At 41.7% G+C, this 19,903-nt stretch overlaps 2 protein-coding genes across 5 annotated transcripts; both read left to right on the top strand.

Annotated features, from left to right (window-relative positions):
* Positions 1-1,644: 1,644 nt before the first annotated feature.
* Positions 1,645-9,571, top strand: LOC311253147 (growth/differentiation factor 8-like). The gene is made up of 3 exons (XM_084346925.1): positions 1,645-1,997; positions 3,432-3,802; positions 4,649-9,571. Exons 1-3 carry the CDS (start codon positions 1,670-1,672, stop codon positions 5,027-5,029), a joined length of 1,080 nt encoding a protein of 359 aa, XP_084203051.1. The 5' UTR covers positions 1,645-1,669; the 3' UTR covers positions 5,030-9,571.
* Positions 9,572-10,360: 789 nt separating this feature from the next.
* Positions 10,361-18,884, top strand: stat1a (signal transducer and activator of transcription 1a). 4 transcript variants are annotated; one of them, XM_084347664.1, is made up of 25 exons: positions 10,361-10,471; positions 12,158-12,285; positions 12,553-12,697; positions 12,791-12,886; positions 12,993-13,079; positions 13,170-13,248; positions 13,335-13,426; positions 13,645-13,796; positions 13,909-14,067; positions 14,165-14,257; positions 14,437-14,496; positions 14,602-14,622; positions 14,759-14,849; positions 14,965-15,006; positions 15,213-15,302; positions 15,684-15,782; positions 15,894-16,029; positions 16,127-16,182; positions 16,312-16,406; positions 16,491-16,630; positions 16,784-16,972; positions 17,133-17,208; positions 17,295-17,391; positions 17,553-17,594; positions 18,003-18,884. In XM_084347664.1, the coding sequence occupies exons 2-25, from the start codon at positions 12,158-12,160 to the stop codon at positions 18,030-18,032; spliced, it is 2,295 nt and encodes a 764-aa protein (XP_084203790.1). In that variant the 5' UTR covers positions 10,361-10,471; the 3' UTR covers positions 18,033-18,884. The 4 variants fall into 4 exon arrangements, with proteins under 4 accessions (XP_084203790.1, XP_084203791.1, XP_084203789.1 ...); XM_084347665.1 differs by having other exon boundaries at positions 12,155-12,285; positions 16,315-16,406; XM_084347663.1 differs by having other exon boundaries at positions 12,155-12,285.
* Positions 18,885-19,903: the final 1,019 nt, after the last annotated feature.

Here is a 19,903-nt window from a genome sequence, read left to right as displayed (position 1 = left end):
CTGATTTTAAGAGTTTTTGAGTTGCGAGAAACTGAACAAACTTTGTGAAACAGTTACGAGAAGCTCTAAATCATTGGTGCCTTCTTGTAAATTCTTGTTTCTAAGTTGTTTCTTTCCTTGTAAAGCGTGTCAGTTTGTACCCGCCTACATTAAGCAATAACTACTGTAATATGAGCTACTTCTTTGTCATCTGTGCTGAAAGTCACCAGACTCCCTTAAAAAAACACTCAATTTTGAGACTTGTTACAGCAGGAGAAACTGTGTAAACTTTGTAAAATGCTGTCTGCAACAAATTCTTATACATGAAGACAATATCCCCAGAGTGTGAACTTTGACCTCCAGTCTATTTCCATGTATATTGATTATCTTGAACATAAAAGACTTAGATGTAGACTTCTTGACCTTGTACAGTAAACGGTGCATTGTTATAAGATCAGTTCTGGGCTGGATAGTTCAGGAAAGTGTCAGAGCTGCCAGACTGAGAGTGCAGGACATGAGACTCGCCACAAGAGAGCGCTAAAGGACAGGAGATCAGCATGGATCTAATAATACATCCATGGAGATCAGAGGAGAAGCACCAGAAGAAGCAAAAACATGCTTTTAAAAATGTCTGAACTTATTTCACACTGTTTTCTGTCACTTTGTTCGTATATATTTTCTTTTTTATGTGTGATTTGATTTGAAAAGTGCTCCATGAATTATTGTCGGGGGGTTGAACGCTCTTCTTTTTCTCCTTTTTGTTTATGTTCTTATTTTTCTGTGTTTAAAATGATCCACACCCTTATCTACCCAGTGCTACGGTCAGGTATTAAAGGGTAAGTTCAACCAAAAATATGAATTCAGTCATTATTTATTCAGCTCCATGCTGATGGAAAAGTCAGGTGAAGTTTTGTAAACCACAAAACATTTCTGGAGCTTCACAGAAGAGTCGCAGCATTCTCCTAAACAACTGAAGTAGATGGAGACTTGTTTTAAAATGTAAAAAATAACAATAAAACAAAAAAAAATATCAATCAAAACATCAATTAAACTTTGCCAAATGAGTTATTATAAGTTCCTGTTTGCAGTGTGCCTGTGGATATACACACAACGTTCACTAGATTACTTATTACTTACTTATACTGAAGTAAACTTAAAACTGTGAAGTTTCTAAGGCAAGTTCTGCACATGTAAGGAGGGTCTCTTTTTTCAAGTATTTGTAAGTGGATTTATGAAGTCAGTATTTCTCCTAAACAACTGAAGTAGCTGGAGACTTGTTTTAAAATGTCAAAAACAATTAAAGACAATTATAAAATGGCTCCAGGAGGGCACTTTCTCACACAGTTAGAGCTGAATTTCTATTTCTTGTTAGGTTTATTTCTTGAAACAAGAACAAAATGAACATCATGAAGATGAAGCAGCTGCTTAAAACTTTCATTATGAAACCAAAACAAAATAAAGGTTTAGGGTCTTTTGTCAATGATGTTAAAAAAAAAGAACATTTAACCTAAAATTAAGACCCATCACAGGAATCAACAAAGTATTAATCATAAAATCCCTCTTCCTCTTTAAATTTCCCCTCTGATTAAAAAAAAAAAGATCCTCCTAGCAGCCAATCATAAAGTCCCGAGGCCCGGGGACAGACTCATATCAGACAGCGTCACTGCACTGACCTCTTCTTCTCTCCAGGATGCTCGTCTTCCTCGGCCTGACCGTCCTCCTCTCCGCGGGCTTCTCCATGGAGATGAACCAGACCTCCAAGCTGCTGGCGGAGAGCGGAGAGCAGTGCTCGGCCTGCGACTTCCGGGAGCACAGCAAGCAGATGAGGCTCCACAGCATCAAGTCCCAGATCCTCAGCATCCTGCGGCTCGAGCAGGCTCCCAACATCAGCCGGGACATGATCCGACAGCTGCTGCCCAAAGCGCCACCTCTGACGCAGCTCCTGGACCAGTACGACCCGCGGGTGGAGGACGAGGATCACGCCACGACGGAGACCATCATCACCATGGCCACCAAGCGTAACTAAACCAAACCAAAAGTCCTCCACGTGTTCTGGATTCTTTTCGCTCTGCTCCTTTTCTGAACCTCATGCGTAAAATGAGAAGCGTGTGATCCATGCGTAAAACTTGTGCGTAAAGTTTGTTTTCCAGGCAGCAGAATAAAGGAGACATTTTTTCAAATTAAACCAAAAAACTCAAAGGTTTTATTTCTTCTTCTTTGCGCTGCACCTTTTCTGATTGTTGTGCGTAAAAAGAGAAGCGTTTGATCCGTGCGTAAAAGCTATGGGTGATGGTCATTTTGGTTGCAAATGAAAATGTTCGACCTACGTGATTATTTTTTATCTGAACAAAGAAAAAAAAACACCTTTCAAAGTGAAATGTTGGACTTTAATCCTAAAATAATATCCGCATTTTGATTTTTGGAGATGTTAGTACTTATAATCTATAACGTAGTGTTTGGAGAGATATATGTAATATTTTCACTCGGGTTAAATAATAAGAAATGCTTAACTTTCATGCCACCTTTTGCACACTGCTGACTATGTACGTCACAGTCACAATCTGGAGAGTTATCTGCCAGTTGAGTGAATAAAAGAAATCAGACTCAGGCCAGATGGTGGCGCTAGAAAAGAAGTGATGGGGTCAATAAATACACAAAAAAATATTTGAAGGTCATTGTTTTGAAGATAAGATGCAATGAAGCGTTGATCAAAGGTACATTTTTTGCTAATGGTTGCAAGAGGATGAAAGGTCAAAGGGTCAAAGAAATAAATAGGGTTCATCCTCTGGGGATCATCAATATTTACAGCCATTTTCATGTTAATGTTCAAAAGTTTTGAGATATTCTGCTCTTGAATACATGAACACACTGTTGATCCAACCATTGAACTAGTAACCACAATATCACCAGACTCCCTTGACAAATCATGCAATTTTGAGAGTTGTTGAGTGAGGAGAAATTCAAAAGACTTTGTGAAACGGCTACAGCTAATTCTAAATCATTGGTGGCTTCTTGTAAATGCAGCATTAAATGCAAAATGTAAAGTTGTTTCTTTCCTTGTAAAACAGTCAGACAATAACATATTGGTGGTAAACATGTTATATTTTACAAATACAGTGAAATGTAACCAATATAGCCTACTTCTTTGTCGACTGTGGAGAAAGTCACCAGACTTCCTTTAAAAAACACTCAATTTTGAGACTTGTTGCGTTAGGAGAAACTGTACAAACCCTGTGAAACGCTACCTTCTACAAATTCTTAAAACTTTGGGCCTACTTGTTAATTCAACAAATGTTATAAATGAAGATATTACTTTCTTTGTGTATAAAATGTATTTGTCTGTTCCTGTAATATAGGTGTATATTTGCTATCCCCGCTTCTAGACTGGCTAAACACACAAAAGCTAACGTTCAATCTGTTAATTTAACATTTTAATGATTTTTTTCCTCCAGACAATCCGATCGCCCAGGACGAGTTGACCTCATGTTGCCTCTTCAGCCTCAGTCCGAAGATCCAGCCCAAAAACATCCTGCGCGCTCAGCTGTGGGTCCACCTGCGGCCAGCCGACATGGTCACCACTGTCTTCCTGCAGATCTCCCGCCTCAAACCTGGGAAGGAGGGAAACAACACCCGAGTCAGAGTCCGCTCCCTGAAGATCGACACCGACGCTGGCGCTGGCTCCTGGCAGAGCATCGACATCAAGTCTCTGCTGCAGGCTTGGCTGCGTCAACCGGAGACCAACTACGGCATCGAGATCAATGCATATGATTCCAAAGGAGAAGATCTGGCTGTTACCTCAGCAGAGCCGGGAGAGGAAGGATTGGTGAGTGCAATCCAAATATTAACACATAACTCTGGACGTTTACTGATGGTCCATTTTTAATGCTTTGTTCTGGCACTTCAAAAAGTGGCCTCATGGGGGCGTTGCATTTTTTACTTCCACGTAGGGCCTTGTTCTGGATGGATGACTTGGTGTTTGGTGGGTTGGTTTGTTGTTCGGTTAGTTGGTTGGCTGGATGGATGGATGGATGGTTGATTCGGTGGTTGGTTGGTTGATTTAGTGGTTGGTTGGTTGGTTGATTGGATGGTTGATTTGTTGGTTGGTTGGTTGGTTGGTTGGTTGGTTGATTTAGTGGTTGGTTGGTTGGTTGATTGGATGGTTGATTTGTTGGTTGGTTGGTTGGTTGATTTAGTGGTTGGTTGGTTGGTTGGTTGGTTGATTTAGTGGTTGGTTGGTTGGTTGGTTGGTTGGTTGGTTGTGTGAATAGACCCTATTAGCTTTTGGTGCGGATTCAGATAAAGGGATGGACTCCAAGAATTTTTTCTCACTGTGTCTAACATTGCAAGATATAGCGTATTTCCACATTTTCGTCCTCAGGGAATAATATCTGGATCTTAATAGGAGAAAATCAGGCTTATTTTGGTGGCTGGTATCTATGAGTGAGTACAATTTTATGCGGATCCCAAAATCTAGATCTAGTGGATTTGATATTGGATTAGGCTTGATTTAATCAAAGGGTACTGGTGGGCCTTGGTGGAGGTGTGCACTCTACTGAGCACCATTCTAGTTTAAAGCTGCAATTAGAAACTTGCAATGGAAGGAAGAAACCCTGCATTGTCATGTCACTAAAGTTGTCAGTCATTTTCAACATTTTAATTTCCTTTCCAGCAACCGTTCATCGAAGTGAAGATCCTCGACAGCCCCAAGAGATCTCGCCGAGACTCGGGCCTCAACTGTGACGAGGAGTCTGCAGAGACCCGCTGCTGCCGCTACCCGCTCACTGTCGACTTCGAGGAGTTTGGCTGGGACTGGATCATCGCGCCCAAGCGCTACAGGGCCAACTATTGCTCGGGGGAGTGTGAATTCATGCACCTGCAGCAGTACCCACATGCACACCTGGTGAACAAGGCCAACCCACGAGGCACCGCGGGGCCCTGCTGCACACCCACCAAGATGTCGCCCATCAACATGCTCTACTTCAACCGCAAGGAGCAGATCATCTACGGGAAGATCCCGTCCATGGTGGTGGACCACTGCGGCTGCTCCTGAGGAAACCCGACCATATAAGCTTTGTTTTCAACAAAGAGAAAGAGACGAGGAGTATTCTTAAGGACAGGACTCCTAAAGTTGTTTTTAACTTTCATACTTTGTGCTTTTATTCAAATACAAAAAACAAATTCTAACTAAAAAGACCAAGCATCCAGATTGCTAGATCAGGAGGATGAGGGTTAGAATAATAAACTAGATGTTTTTATTCACACATTCTTTGAAAATGTAACATATCCATCAAAACACACAAACTCTGCTAGCTACTAAAGCTAACAAACTAATGGTAACATGTGGTTTTATAGGTCACCCTACTCAAATTTGATTGGATATATTTATGTAACCGTTCCTAAGTTCAAAAGTATTTTTATTTAACTTTTAAAGGAGCAATTTCTAAGACATGGCCAGAGTTTTAGTTTAAAACAAAATCAACAAATTCAAATTCATCAAATAATAAAGATAATGAACAGAATGTTAAGAAACAACAGTGAAGTTCGCATGCTAACCAGCTAGCCCCAGCTGGTTCCATGTAAAATACCACTTTGTAAATCAAGCGGTGATAGTCTTCTATTAGCCTAGTTACTTTCAGCTGGGAGCCTTTCTTGTCTTCTCGTCCCTGGAGTCATAATCCTGGTCAGAGCCGCTGTAAATCGCCTCCTTCCTTTAGCCACTGTCTTTATAATGTCCTCTGGCAGTCTCCGGGGCTGTGTTCAGTCCGAGTTTGGTGTCAGGCCACGTTCACTGGGAGGCGGCTGAGCCCTGGTGACCTTAACTCCATGGCTAACTGAGCTTCTTGCTAACAGCAGCTAGTCACTAAAGCCAAAGATAGCAACAGCAGAAGTTAGCAGTTACGCTGCCTCTTATAGTTTTGGAGCAAACATTGAATTCTGGCCATTTTCTAATAAATTCCACCTTTAAAGCTTGTGTCACTACTATTTTACGTTTACGATGACTACCCCACGTATCCTGCCGTCCTTCAAAGGAGGAAGTCAAGTTTGCAGAAGACTGTAAACAAAGAAGAACAATGGCAGAAAGTTTTGTCACCGCAGTTTCTCTCCACAATATAGTAACTTCCTCAAGCATAAACATGTTTAGTTAATAATGTTGTGCAAAATGTGATGTTCTCAATGTAGTATATCAAGTATATCATGAGAGGTTTTCATTCTTAAAAAACAAAAACCAAGATACAAAAATATGGAGGCATACTGTGTATTCAACAGATAGATGGACAGACTCCTGCTGCTTCCTGTCCTCCTGTCTTATGAAAACGTGTCCTGATTTGAGCCTTGAACCAGAACAAACGCTGCAGGACGTCTTCCATGTGCGCCCTTATTTTGAAAAACATGAACCTTATGACTCTCCCGAAGCTTGTTTGCAAACTCCTCGCTGTGATCTGTTCTCAAGAGCATCACAGTGATGTGAGAGAGAAAGATCTTTTTTTAAGGACGTTGTTGCAGGTGTGTTGTGATGTTATTGTGTCATTTGTGTTGTGTGTCGATCAGTTTGTCAGGTTTTCTTGTACTCAAGTTATCTTATCCTTGAGGCCAAAAGGTTGAATGCATTTGTCTTGTTAAGAAAGACTTTCAGAGCTGTTTTCTTATATTTTGCCTCTTCTTCTGTCTTCTTCTCTGGCATTTTGCACGTATCCTTCTTCCTGTTTTGAAGCTTCCATGTGGTATACATTTACAGGATAAAGGGTAACTTGACACCAGTGTGAAAAGCAGTATTTAACTGCCCTCAAAGTGGCCCTCCTCACCTGAAAAACAGCCCATGAAAGCAGGTTATTGTGACCCATTATTATGTTTATCGTTAGGTGGCGACCTCTAGTGCTTGGAGTAATTATTATGGCAGCGAAGGAGGAAGTCGGGTCAATCAGGTGCCACAGTCTTTCACCAGAGACCACTGTTCCCGTCTAGTGTGAAACTAAAAATCAACTTTACTTGTTTTAACTTGCAAACAATTTTCCAAACGTAACCGAGTAGTTTTGGTGCCTAAACCTACAACTGCGACAGTTTCACTAATGTACTCACGTGACAATGAAGGTCCAGTGCGCCTGTCGCTGGTGCTCTCCAAAGGTCAGATAATGGGTCTTTACAATTACCAGTTATACAGCGCCGAGTTGAGCAGCGCTGCACCTGAGGTGGACCGTCTCCAAAGTCAGGCCAAAGTGCTCCCACCCAACCTCGGGTCACTGCAGCAGGATGGGAAGTTAAACCACTGGAGGTCAGCAAAAACAAGAGCGTCATAATTTCTGGAAAGAGACACTGCTGTTGAATTGTATCTTTTTGGCGGGTTGAGCACCACAAGACGAGTGCCATCTAGTGCTGTATTGGACAGAAAGGGCCGAAATCTCCAAAACCAAAACAATCTGGATGGAGACGTATGTATTTTTTTGATTTAGGATTGAACGGTCACTTTAAAAATAAAGATTTCCTGGTTTTCCTGTTATACTCAGAGTGGAGCGGCCTCTAGTGGACATTAAAAGAACTGCAGCTAAAGGGAATTCAATGCTTTCCTTAGCACACAGCAAAAAAAACTAATAATTTCAAGCAGTTTGGAAGCAATAATACTTTGATTCTCTTCATCACTGATGGGTAAAAACAGTGTGGGGAGTTTCGGGTCCAACGTGAGGGCAGGAACAGTGATCTCAGAGGGAGGTTTGATCCCGATTTGAAGCCGAGTGCAGATGTCCTGACTGTTGTTGTGCTTCACGGGGGTTTTGACCCAAAACGCTTTGTTCTGCTGCTGGAACAGAACGTCCACCAGTGACACAGGTTTGTGATTCTGCAGCGAACAAAATGTCCTGTCCTGTTTCCTGTGAACCAGTGTCGGATCACTGAGCAGTTTTATCCTCTTCTCATTTTTGTTCTTTATGTTCATTTCTGCAGAGGTTTCCTTCACATACAGTAGACGACAAAGAAAAGGCTGGATTATTCCACTTCATGAGAGTTTAAATCTCGATAAAACTAATAAGTAACAGGTGAAAGTTGATACAGTCTGATTTTAAAGATGAGTACTTTTAAAGACGGATGATGAAAGAAGTGGATTTTGTTTTATTTTGCGTTTTTTATGAGATTTTGCAGAGTTCGTTGCTATTTAAGTCAAGATAGACAAGAGTGACTTGATTGTTATGTATGTGCACATACAACTAGGGTTGCAACAGCAGTCATGGAATGTAACTAAGTACATTTACTCAAGTACTGTATTTAAGTATTTGTACTTTGAGTATTTCTATGAGTATTAGTATATTTTTCTGCTACTTTATACTTCCACTCCACAACATTCTGGAGGCAAATATTTTACTTTATACTCTGCGACATGTAGAAAAATTAGAGAAATGCTGAATATCAGGTTCTTTTTACAACATTGTGCAACAGTGTAAGTTTTTATCGAAATGATAACATCTCACGGTTGATGGGATGGTGCATTGAGGGACAATCTGACAACTGAAAACTTGATGTTGGTTGCTGAGAAGCGTTGCATCAGTGAGCTACATGTTTACAATCACGTCAAAATGTCATTGGTGTCTTTGAAAGTACCAAAATTTGATTTTAAAGCATTTACCTGCTTCATATTTCTTTTTCTTTTCATTTTCTTTTCAAATTTGCTCTCGTCACAACTCTGTATTTATGCTCTGGTTGGGTTTAGGCACAAAAACCCCTTGGTAAGGGTGAGGAAATCATCATGTTTTGGCTTAAAAAATTTCCTGAGGTCACCTTAAAAAAATATCCTGTGGTGTCACGTTTACGAATGCTGAAATGTCGGTTTCCACAATAAAACTATCCATTGACATGTACAAAATGCTGAAACGGAGGCTGGAAAATCAGGTAGTAAAACACATAATGTGACCTACGTAGCCTACAATACGTTCCCTGAGGTTTGCAGAAACATTTCACATCACATTTTGATGAATAAGGACACAATGTTGGTGTCACATTGTTCACTGTGATTGAAAACGTATTTCAAGTTGATTTTCTCGCAAAATATGTCTAAAATTGACTGAAATCAGTGACTGCATGTGATGAAAAATGGTTAACAGTATGTAAAAATGTGCACACTGGTGTGAAAACAGATTGTTTTTATGCTCCCTGACTTCGCACACAAGTTGTAAAGTGTCAAACCCAAACATCCTTCAAAATATATATTCAAAATATATATATGTATTTCTGCCACCAGGTGGCGCCAACGTGCACTGTTTCCAAATTGAAGTCGTATGAAGATGACCTTTAAAAGAGGGTGAACATTGTTAACTGTGTGCTTTGGATATTTGTGGTGTTTTGTGCACTAGATGTTCTATAAATGTCTCCATTTTGATAAATACTGTAAAGCGTTGACGTATGTGAGGAAAAGATCTGATTCAGACTCAAATATTTGTATAAATAACATATTTGTATCATGCTTTGTGAGTGAACTAACAGGCTTGGATGCATTTGTTGTGCTGCTGAACAAAATATTCATATTTTCTCTACCAGTTGTATAATCTCTAAACCAGTTATATGCTTTGTTATCCTACAAAATAAAGCCACTTCTGGGAGCTTTTCACCTCTTAAATCTTTCAGATTGTCTTATTTGCATAAAGGGTTACACAATTTAAAGATTCACCCAAAAAAAAAAGGCATACAAATGTACATTTTTGAAGCATTTTCAAGCTTATTATTCATCTTCATTTTGGAAACTTATCAGATTTATCGTCTTTATTCACCCCCAAGATGGAGAATCGCTATATACACATATATAGGATATAATAATGATAAGAGTTATTGTGTATGATTTCTTATTGAGACCAAATCTGACAAAACATGCAGAAAAATGTGGTTTTTTTTTTTTTAAATTATTCAACAATTTCTGTTTAACAGTAGTCATATTTTCTGGAAATCATGTTATCTGATTTTGCACGTGATGACCTTATCGATACGGAAAGTGATCAGAGTGATAGATAGGCTTTTAGTTTCAGAGTTGGAGGAGTTTGGCTTACTTTCTGTTTCTCTGAAAACACGTGGTCACTTCACGCTCTTCTGCTCAGTGGCTTCCCTCCTTCAATATCTGTAACATTTTGCTATTAATCATTTAATATATATTTAACAGAGAGTTTGACAACCTTAGAGTGTATTAAAAATAATAAAGCGCGGATTTATTCGTGATTTTTTGCTCATACTACGTGAAAAACGTGAAAAACACACTGTTTACAGTTGTTATTATGGGGGAGCCTGCTAACTGACAGAACAGCCGGTTTACAGCCATCTGATTGGCTGTCACAAGCAAAAGGGCGGGCGCTTCTCAGTAATCCTAACCTGTGGTTGGCTGACGCAGTTTCCGCACAGCTCTACACTACACAGCAGCAGAACGGAGGAAGCTTCCTGCCACACTCGTTGCACAATTTTGGACCTTCCCCGAAATAAAACTTCATTTCTGTCAGAGATTTTACACATTTCCTCTAAATAAAAGGTAAGTTTAAACACTTACTTCCTCAAGGAGTGGCTAACTGTAGGCCAAATACGATATTTGTTCTGATATTGTTATAAAACTGACGTACAGATGCGAGTTGCTGAACTTGGCTTCGCTAGTCGGGAAATGTTAAACGAAAACAAACTATTAGAAAAGCGCTAATATCTGCTGATACTTCGCTAACTTCTACTTGTGTATGAGCTGTAACGAGCTGCAGTTATATTAATCTAAATTCAACTGTTAATAGTGGTTTACGTCATCCATCTCCGCCCAGCACCTGGAATCTGAAACATTAGTTATTTAACACCAACCTGAACAAAATGTCGCACGTGTACTTTATATGTCACACCAGGTGAATTACATGTAAGCCGAATTCACAAGTGAACAATAAACAATTAGAGGGAATGTTAGGTTTCATTGTTTGATGCATATATTTACGGCGATAATGAAGAAATCCTAGAAAACGTCACATTTCTGGGTGGAGTTTGGTTCATGACAGGTGGCAGGTGGGTTCAAGGATGTTTTCTTTTGTGGGCTATTTATAGACTGATGCTGGAGCGAGGAAAATGAAACCTATGGACTTCACCTGCTAGCGTACAGTGACAACAATATCAATAAAGTTGAGTTTGAATAATAGAAAGATTAGTTGTTTTAATGAACGAGTTGTAGCTGAAGATGAGTCTGCGTTAATTATTTGTCTTCTTTTTTGGATATTCCTGCAAAATTGCATGAAAATGATAAACACACAACACAACTGGATAACATGTAAGCCGAATTCACCGGTGAACAATAAACATTTAGACGAAATGTTAAGTTTCATTGTTTGATTCATATATTCATGGCGATAAAGAAAAACTCCTTAAAAAGTCACATTTCTAGGCAGAGTTTGGTTTGCACAACTAGCAAAGCAGTGTGGGTTCAGGGATGATTTCTGTTGTCAGTTTAGAAACTGACGCTGGAGCGGGGAAACTGAAACTTATGGACTCCATCATTAACCATCGCAGCTCATAGTGACAATGATACTTATGACAATGTTGAGTTTTAAATATCAAAAATGAGGTTTGATGCTGAAGTTTCATGAACGAGTTGTAGTTAAGGATCTGTACTAATTATTTGTAAAATGTTTAACACACAGCTCTACAGACTCAGATGTTTGACTCTCCTGTTGACATTGAATGCATCTTATAACTTGTATGAGTTAAGGAGGAAGGATGCAGCCCATAATAATGACAGAGTCAGCACTTCAGATTTCTGTAAACAAGCAGCTGGGTTGGTGAAGTGAGAAAAGAGAGAAGTGCCCTTGAGGATACATTGAATTTCATCAATTTCCAGAGCTCCCTGACCTTTGACCTGTAGGGAAACAGATCAGTTTTTTGCATTATTCTCTTATTATGCAGGTTTTAAAATGAGTTTAATGATTAGATGAAACTTTAGTGATTGTTGTGGGAACACTAAGAGGCAAAAATGCAACTATATTAAATAGTAGCAACATTTGGATGCTGGTTGTAATTTGAACAAGAAACAGTAAAATCCTTATTATTTCACATTTAAGCGATCCTTATGTTTGAAAAGCAAATAAAGGCTCATGATCAGATTTTTTAGGTGATAAACTATCAATGTTGGTGTTCAAAAATCAAGAGGTGGAGAGGCTGAATCCCTCATGACGCTGCTCTCTTTCTCCAGAAGATGGCGCAGTGGTGCCAGCTCCAGATGCTCGACTGTAAGTACCTGGAGCAGGTGGACCAGCTGTACGATGACTCGTTCCCCATGGACATCCGGCAGTACCTGAGCAGGTGGATCGAGAGCATCGACTGGTAAGAAGACCTTTACTTTATTAAATGACAGTTCAAAACCATATGACATGTTATTAAAGTGGGAAAGTTTGGACAGAAAAGTAAATTTGAATTTTTACAAAGCTAAACTTGCTCTTGTTGCAGCCTCTCCAATGTGAGAATTTACTGCTTGTCTGTGTTTTATATCATCGACATTTGAATATTTTTGTTTTTCAGACTGTTTGTCGGACATGTTTTTCCCTGATGGTTGTATCTGTAGTAGTAGTGCTGTGTCTTCTGCCTCCTCAGGGACACGGTGGCGATTCAGGACTCTCTGGCCACCGTTCGCTTTCACGACCTCCTGGCTCAGCTGGACGACCAACACAGCCGCTTCGCCCTGGAGAACAACTTCCTGCTGCAGCACAACATCCGCAAGATCAAGAGGAACCTGCAGGTCGGACTGCAGACTTTACTCTTCGTGTGATGTTAAGTTGTGCTTTTAAATCTGGTGATCAGCTCGCTGAATGTAGAGTCGTTGTCTCTCCAGGATCGGTTCCAGGAGGATCCGGTCCACATGGCCATGATCATCTCCAGGAACCTGAAGGAGGAGCAGAAGATTCTGGCCAGTGCCAAGAGCGCCGAGGTAAAACTCTAAATCCTACACACTGAACTTTTAAATGGACCTGGACATGAACAGTTTCCTATAAACTCGACACAAGTGAATTAAAGTGTGCTGGTTCTGTGTGCAGCAGGAGGGAGAGGGGACGGTGTCGGCCATGGTGGTGGAGAAACAGAAGCTGGACAACAAAGTGAAGGAGCTGAGAGAACGAGTCCAGGTAGGACGAGTTATACACTCACAGCTTCTGACCTCACGCTGCTAAAATGTCACGAATGCATCCAATGTCTGCTCGTTTCCTCTGATTCAGGTAGAGGATCAGAACATTAAGAACCTGGAAGATGTGCAGGACGAGTACAACTTCAAAGTCAACATCCTGAAGAACAGAGGTGAGGAGAATGTGGAGGCTGACGCTCTGATCAGTCAGGGTTTGAGATGGAAGTGCATGCAGTCTGATTTCTTCATGTTTCTGTAGAGAATGAAATGAACGGCATGACGCCAAAGGAGCTGGAGAAAGAGAAGATGGTGGTCGGGAGGATGTGCTTTGATCTGAAAGCCAAACGACAGGTGAGCAGAGCGCGACGTGTTGAAACCATGACGACCTGCGATTAGCTGATACTACACAGACAAAATGGGCCCTCAACACCTGAGATGGGACAGGATCAGGGCCAACGAGAAAAAACAGTGTTTTCTGACTTTTGTGTTTCTGACTGATTTCCACAATTCTGACTTTTTCTCAGATTTATTTTCTTCTTATTAAGTCTGTCTCTGTCTCTGTTCTTCAGGACGTGGTGACCCAGCTGACCGACCTCCTGAACGTCACTCAGGCGTTGCTGTCCGACCTGATCTCAGAGGAGCTGCCTGAGTGGAAGCAGCGGCAGCAGATCGCCTGTATCGGAGGTCCGCCTAACGCCTGCGTGGACCAGCTGCAGAACTGGTGAGAGGGTCTGAGTCCGAGCTACGACCTTTAAACACAAATACACAACAAAAACCTCCTCTTCATTTCTTCATCTGTGTCGTCTTCCCTCCTTTTTATCCTCCTCCTGCAGGTTCACAGCAGTAGCGGAGTCTCTCCAGCAGGTCCGTCAGCACCTGAAGAAGCTGCAGGAGTTGGAGCAGAAGTTCACCTACGAAAGCGACCCCATCACACAGAAGAAGGCGCACCTGGAGGCCCGGGCCCTTGAGCTCCTCAAGAACCTCCTCTCCAAGTACGGAAGACCAGTTATTGATCACATTATTATTGATTATCAGTTAGGAATTTGATCTCAGCCTGTTCTAATTTTTGTTTTGTTGCGTATTGTGTAGCTCGCTGGTTGTTGAGAGGCAGCCCTGCATGCCCACCCACCCTCAGAGGCCCCTGGTGCTGAAAACAGGCGTCCAGTTCACTGTGAAACTGCGGTAAGAACTGCAGGAACTAATGTGGTTTTCTGTGTTTTTCACCCAAAGTAAATGTAAAGACGCTGAAACTGTCGCACAAAGGAAATAACGAAACGAAACCAAATGTTGCTGCAGAAGGAAAAAACAAAGAGGTCACTTCCTGTTTCAGTTGAATTGAACTTGTTTTTGTTTCCGTTCAGGTTTCTGGTGAAGCTGCAGGAGTTTAACTACCAGCTCAAAGTCAAGGCTGTGTTTGACAAGTAAGCTGCATTCAAACATCTAGTTTACCTGCTCTGTACTGTTCATACCTGAGTGTGTTTGAACGTGTTGGTAAATAAATCTCTGTATTTCTTCTTCTTCCTCAGAGATGTTACGGAGAAGAAAGGGTACGTCTCAAAACCATTTACACACAGTTTAAATATATACAAGTCGCTTATATTCTCATTAAATGTCAATGAACTGAATAAATTATTGTAAATGTGTCCTGATAAATCGACTCACTGACGTTGTGTTTATTGTCAGGTTTCGTAAGTTCAACATTTTGGGAACAAACACCAAAGTCATGAACATGGAGGAGTCGAACGGCAGCCTGGCAGCAGAGTTCAGACATCTGGTGAGTTGTTTGACTTGTGAGTGTTTTTAGCTCCTCGTCCTGTTTTATCAGGCTGAAATTTAAACTTGTGTGTAAAAACTGTTTCTCTAACTTCTCGTTCTTTTCCTTCATGCAGCAACTGAAAGAGCAGAAAGTCGCCGGCAACCGAACAAACGAGGTAAGAGCCAAAATGACCATCGTTAACTAAACGAGGAGTGAAGAAGCTGTTTTTCTTTGTAGATGATGTCATCTTGTTCCCTGCGTCTCGACAAAGTATTCATCTTAGTTTCTAACCCACATAAAATATTTCACAGTTTAAACTTTGTTGACCTGATTGAGAGTGTTGTGCTTATTTTATGTGTGTTGTTTGTTGTGTACGTTCAGGGTCCTCTGATAGTCACCGAGGAGCTTCACTCGCTCAGCTTCGAGTCCGAGCTGCAGCTCAACCAGTCGGGACTCGACATCAAACTGGAGGTGAGACACAAACTTATCTTGTTGTTGTTGTTGTTGTTGGTTATATGTGTCTGTTGTTTATTTGTTGTTTGCATGTTTTTCTTGTTACATGTTTTTGTTGTTGATATGTTGCTAGTGTTTGTGTATTGTTGTTAAATGTTGTTGTGGTTGTCTTTTTTACATGTTTTTGTTGTTGTGGTCGTTGTTGTTTATGTGTTGTTGCTATTTTTAAATTGTTTTTGTTTAAATGTTGTCTTTTTGGTCGCTGTGTATATTTTGTTTTAATGTTGTTTATGTTGTTGTTTCAGTTTAAGTTATACAGTTTATATGTTGTTGTGGTTGAGTTTACGTTGTTGTTATTTTTATGTAGTTGTTTAAATGATGTTGTTGTTGTTGTTGTAGGCCATGTCTCTGCCTGTGGTGGTCATCTCTAACGTCTGTCAGCTGCCCAGCGGCTGGGCCTCCATCCTCTGGTACAACATGCTGACCACCGAGCCCAAGGTGAGCTCGTGAGCCGGATCAAGATATTGATGATACATATTGTTTGAAATATCAGTGTTTCATCTGCGTACCAGTTTGCTGTTGTTAATAAAGTTTCCTCCTCATCCTCAGAACCTGAAGTTCTTCCTCTCCCCTCCGGCGGCGAAGTGGTCTCAGCTGTCCGAGGTCCTCAGCTGGCAGTTCTCCTCCGTCACCCAGCGAGGCCTGAACACGGAGCAGCTCAACATGCTGGCTGACAAACTGCTCGGTACGAACCACAACGGAGAGGGAGCGTAATAATTCACCTTCACCTTCACCTTCACGCTGTGACACTGTGTGATGTAAACATGAATGTTTCTCTGCAGGAGCCAAAGCTCAGAGGAACCCAGATGGACAGATCCCCTGGACCAAGTTCTGCAAGGTGAGCCGCAGTCAGCCTGGGATACAAAGATCCAGTCACCTCTGAGGCCCGATCTCTCAATCTGAATGTACTTTTAGTTTTCTTTAAAGTGTCATTTTGCCAAACTAAGCACCTTTTCTTGTCGTTTAGCAGAGTGCCAATGAGAAAGCCTTCCCCTTCTGGCTCTGGATCGAAGGAATCCTGGACGTGATTAAAAGACACCTGCTCTCCCTCTGGAACGACGGGTGAGACACATCGAGCTGTTCCTTGTTTCAGACATTTGTACGAGGTCCCGGGTGGATTTGTGACTGTTTTCTGTCCGTGTGCAGCTCCATCATGGGCTTCATCAGTAAAGAGAGGGAGAAGTTTCTGCTGACCGACAAGTGTCCCGGTACCTTCCTGCTCCGGTTCAGTGAGAGCAGCAGAGAGGGAGCCATCACCTTCACCTGGATCGAACACGACGTCTTTGGTGAGCCAAGAAATCATTAAGCAACATCAGAGTGGCTCCTACGGGACTTTAAACAAATCAAATTCAACAGGTTCTTGACAGTGAAATACTGTAAACTGTCTGAGACTTTCTACGTCTTCACCTCGAGTTTCTAACGTCTCTTTATGAACACAGACAAGCCGGTCTTCCACTCGGTGGAGCCGTACACGAAGAAGGAGCTGTCCGCCGTCTCTCTGCCCGACATCATCCGCACCTACAAGGTGATGGCCGCCGAGAACATCCCCGAGAACCCGCTCCGCTTCCTCTACCCCAACATCCCAAAAGACAAGGCCTTCGGGAAGTACTACCCCAAACCCACAGAGAGTAAGTCACACGACCTCGGTAAAGGTGGAACTGGATCTGTCGTAGATCTGTTACTGCATATGAACGTAGTATTTTTTAATAGTAGTGCAGAAACTGCTGCTTTATTCTTCCTTGTTCCAACCTACAGACATTAATTTCTACTATTTTTACCGTCTTCCAGCTCAAGAGCCGATGGACGTGGAGAACCCAGAGAGGAGGGGCTACATGAAGACGGAGCTCATATCGGTCTCAGAAGTGTAAGCATTGATTTTATGATCATTAACGCGACGTATTATCGATTGCACAGATTTAATGTGGACGCTCTTCTGTCCTGTCGCTTCAGACCTCCGTCCAGGCTGCAGGACAACATGATGCCGATGTCTCCCGACGACTACAAGGCTCTGTCCAAGTACGTCAGTCCCAGAGACATCGACGCCGTGGTGAGTTGACGGACTGCTGCCGTGTGCTGCTTTAAATACCGCTGTCCTGCACTGAACTGACTCGCGCTCTGATATCAGATCCACAGAAACAGACGTGAGAAGTAAATCAATGATAAAATAAGTCTGTCTGTCTCCGTGTTTTCTTCTCGCTCTGCTTTCAGGCCAACAACCTGATAACAGGATTTGAAGATTTTGACATTCAGGTAGACGCAGCTTTAAACTGTTGCTCTACACTGGATTGTATCTGTTGTGCTTCTCTGTACTAACTGTTGTAGTTTACCCTCCTTCTACACCATTAATTTTTTTTTTTTTTTTGCATCATGGCACCTACAGGGTTCCCACGGGATGTTAAAATCCAATAATCTGGATTTTAAAAGCAACAATTCACCAGAATAAATAACCCCATATTCCTCCAGAAGTTGTTGTAATGTCCGCGTTAGCTTCATTGTGTTAGCCCTGAAGGTTGCTGCTCGGTTAAAACCTGCAGAAACCCTGTTAAACCATCACCCCCTCACTAACCCAACACCCCTTTGACGCATGACCCCGTCCATCACTTCAAGATACAATGTAGAAAACAAACTAAATGTTCTCCTTTTCTTTTCCCTTCACAGATGAGTGCAGACTTTGAGGAGCAAAACTGAGGACGACAGAGTTTCCATCCTTGTCTTCACACTGTAGTTTTCCTTCAGAGCCTTTGTTTCTTTAGAGGTCGTACGATCTCGGTCGATCATGTCATATGCTCTTAAAACTCGTCTTTCCTTTCCGATTATGGGATCTGAGAACCTTTTGAGTTTGGATACAGGTCAGTACCAGAACAATGGAGAGATAATAAAGCCCCAGTTGGACCGGATTAACATCACAGAAGTAACATTCGCTCTCGCACGTTACGCAGGAAAAAGCCAAACATGGAAAACATGTTGACGCTTCAGAAGTCGCCTGAGAATCTTCAGGTTTTTAAGTTTCCTTCAGGAGCAAAACAATCCAGTGTTAGTTGTCGGTACGTGCGTCAGTACGCTGGAAACAGGACCTGCTAATTGTTGATTCGGCACGTTTCTGATGCCAAAATGGAACAAATTTGACACATTTCAGGAGGTATTCGCTCTCCTGATGCCTTTATTTTACCCTGTCGTCACACCTGCTAGTGTGAGCATGTTTTCTAAGAGGCCCTTAAAAAAACAAATCCAGTCTGAATGGGGCTTAAAACAAGTTGAGACAGTCTGTCACTTTATTTCGTGTACATAGATTTCTTTTTATTGAATGTGAACTTTTAAACTCCATCATAAGCCTGTTAAACGGTGACAATTAAGAATGTGATTCTGCAGATAAACTATGAAAACATAGGACACGTTATTCAGTTCGATTTAATGTTTGTTGGAAAAAAAAGAATTTGTGTAGGTTTCCTGTCATTAAATAAAATGTATCGTTAGCTTTGGTTTCCGTAAGTGATGTAGCAGCAGGACAGCTAAAAGCAAATAAACTACATCATGACCTCATGAGCTTTGTTTTCTTTCTATAACGGGGTTCCTCGTGTCACGGGTACAACAATGCAAGAAAACGGCAGAAAGATAAGCAGCTGGTGCCGGTTGACGGATCAAGTCCGAGCTCAGTCGTAACATGAATGATACAAACAACGAGCCGACACAGATCAAGTCTGAACAGCGCTCCAACAAACTGAGCTCTTTGACCTGAGATACTTTGTCTCAAGTTCTTGAAAGTTTTCATCTTTTCTTGTTGGCAACTGACTTTAAAATTTATTGACCCGAGCAAGGATTGAAGTCACTTCCTTCGAAGCTCTATCTATCCTCTAACGAGTTTAGTTATTTGATCAGGAATACTATTATGAGCCTTCCTCTTGGTGTGGTTGGCTCAACCCCAGGCCCTCAGGACACAGGAGCAGTGTTTTAACATGCTGAGATATTGTTGGAGGTTTTCACTTTTTCTTTTGGACAACAGACTTAAGAATTCAAGGATTTTAGCACAGATCAAATCCAGCTTCTTATAATTGTCAAGCAAACCTCGAACACCTTGAGCTTTTTGATCAACATTTTAGGACCGTTTCTTTGAGATTCTGATCCTTTCTCTCGGTGTTGGGAGTTTGTAGCGGTACTGGCAGTAAAATGCTAACAGGCCGGCCCAACCTACATAAAAATATAAACATCTAGAGGGGATGCCCGATGTCCGCTACAGGGACAATAAACCAATAAACTAATGCCTCTTCAGGGGAGAACCGAAGTGAAATGTGCTCCCTACAAGCCCCAGTGAAATAAAATGTTAAAGCTGAAGGTGTGTAGGAGCTGTAGGGTTTCAAGAATGAACATAGCCAAGAACACAAGATGGGGCCTAAACAGACCAGAGTTTCTGGCTGGTTATCTAATGGGCCGAGGTTCTCAGTGAGTCACGGACTGATCCAGAATGAGTGTGGAGCCTCCTGGGTGTCATTCCCCACCTCTTTTAAGCCTTCAGAAAAGGGCGTCATCACACCATGATTGGCTGGGAGGGAAGCGCCCCGAGC

This window comes from Pagrus pagrus, assembly GCF_965226575.1.
Source record: "Pagrus pagrus genome assembly, chromosome: 24".
Lineage (NCBI taxonomy): Eukaryota > Metazoa > Chordata > Actinopteri > Spariformes > Sparidae > Pagrus > Pagrus pagrus.
Note: the sequence above shows the minus strand (reverse complement) of the source record. Positions and strands in the feature narration are given on the sequence as shown.

Coding starts and splice junctions, on each gene's coding strand:
- LOC311253147 (XM_084346925.1), top strand. CDS start 1,670: ATGCTCGTCTTCCTCGGCCTGACCGTCCTCCTCTCCGCGGGCTTCTCC. Junction 1,998..3,431: donor CATCACCATGGCCACCAAGC/GTAACTAAACCA, acceptor TTTTTCCTCCAG/ACAATCCGATCGCCCAGGAC. Junction 3,803..4,648: donor AGCCGGGAGAGGAAGGATTG/GTGAGTGCAATC, acceptor TTTCCTTTCCAG/CAACCGTTCATCGAAGTGAA.
- stat1a (XM_084347664.1), top strand. CDS start 12,158: ATGGCGCAGTGGTGCCAGCTCCAGATGCTCGACTGTAAGTACCTGGAG. Junction 15,007..15,212: donor CCGGCAACCGAACAAACGAG/GTAAGAGCCAAA, acceptor GTGTACGTTCAG/GGTCCTCTGATAGTCACCGA. Junction 15,303..15,683: donor GACTCGACATCAAACTGGAG/GTGAGACACAAA, acceptor TTGTTGTTGTAG/GCCATGTCTCTGCCTGTGGT.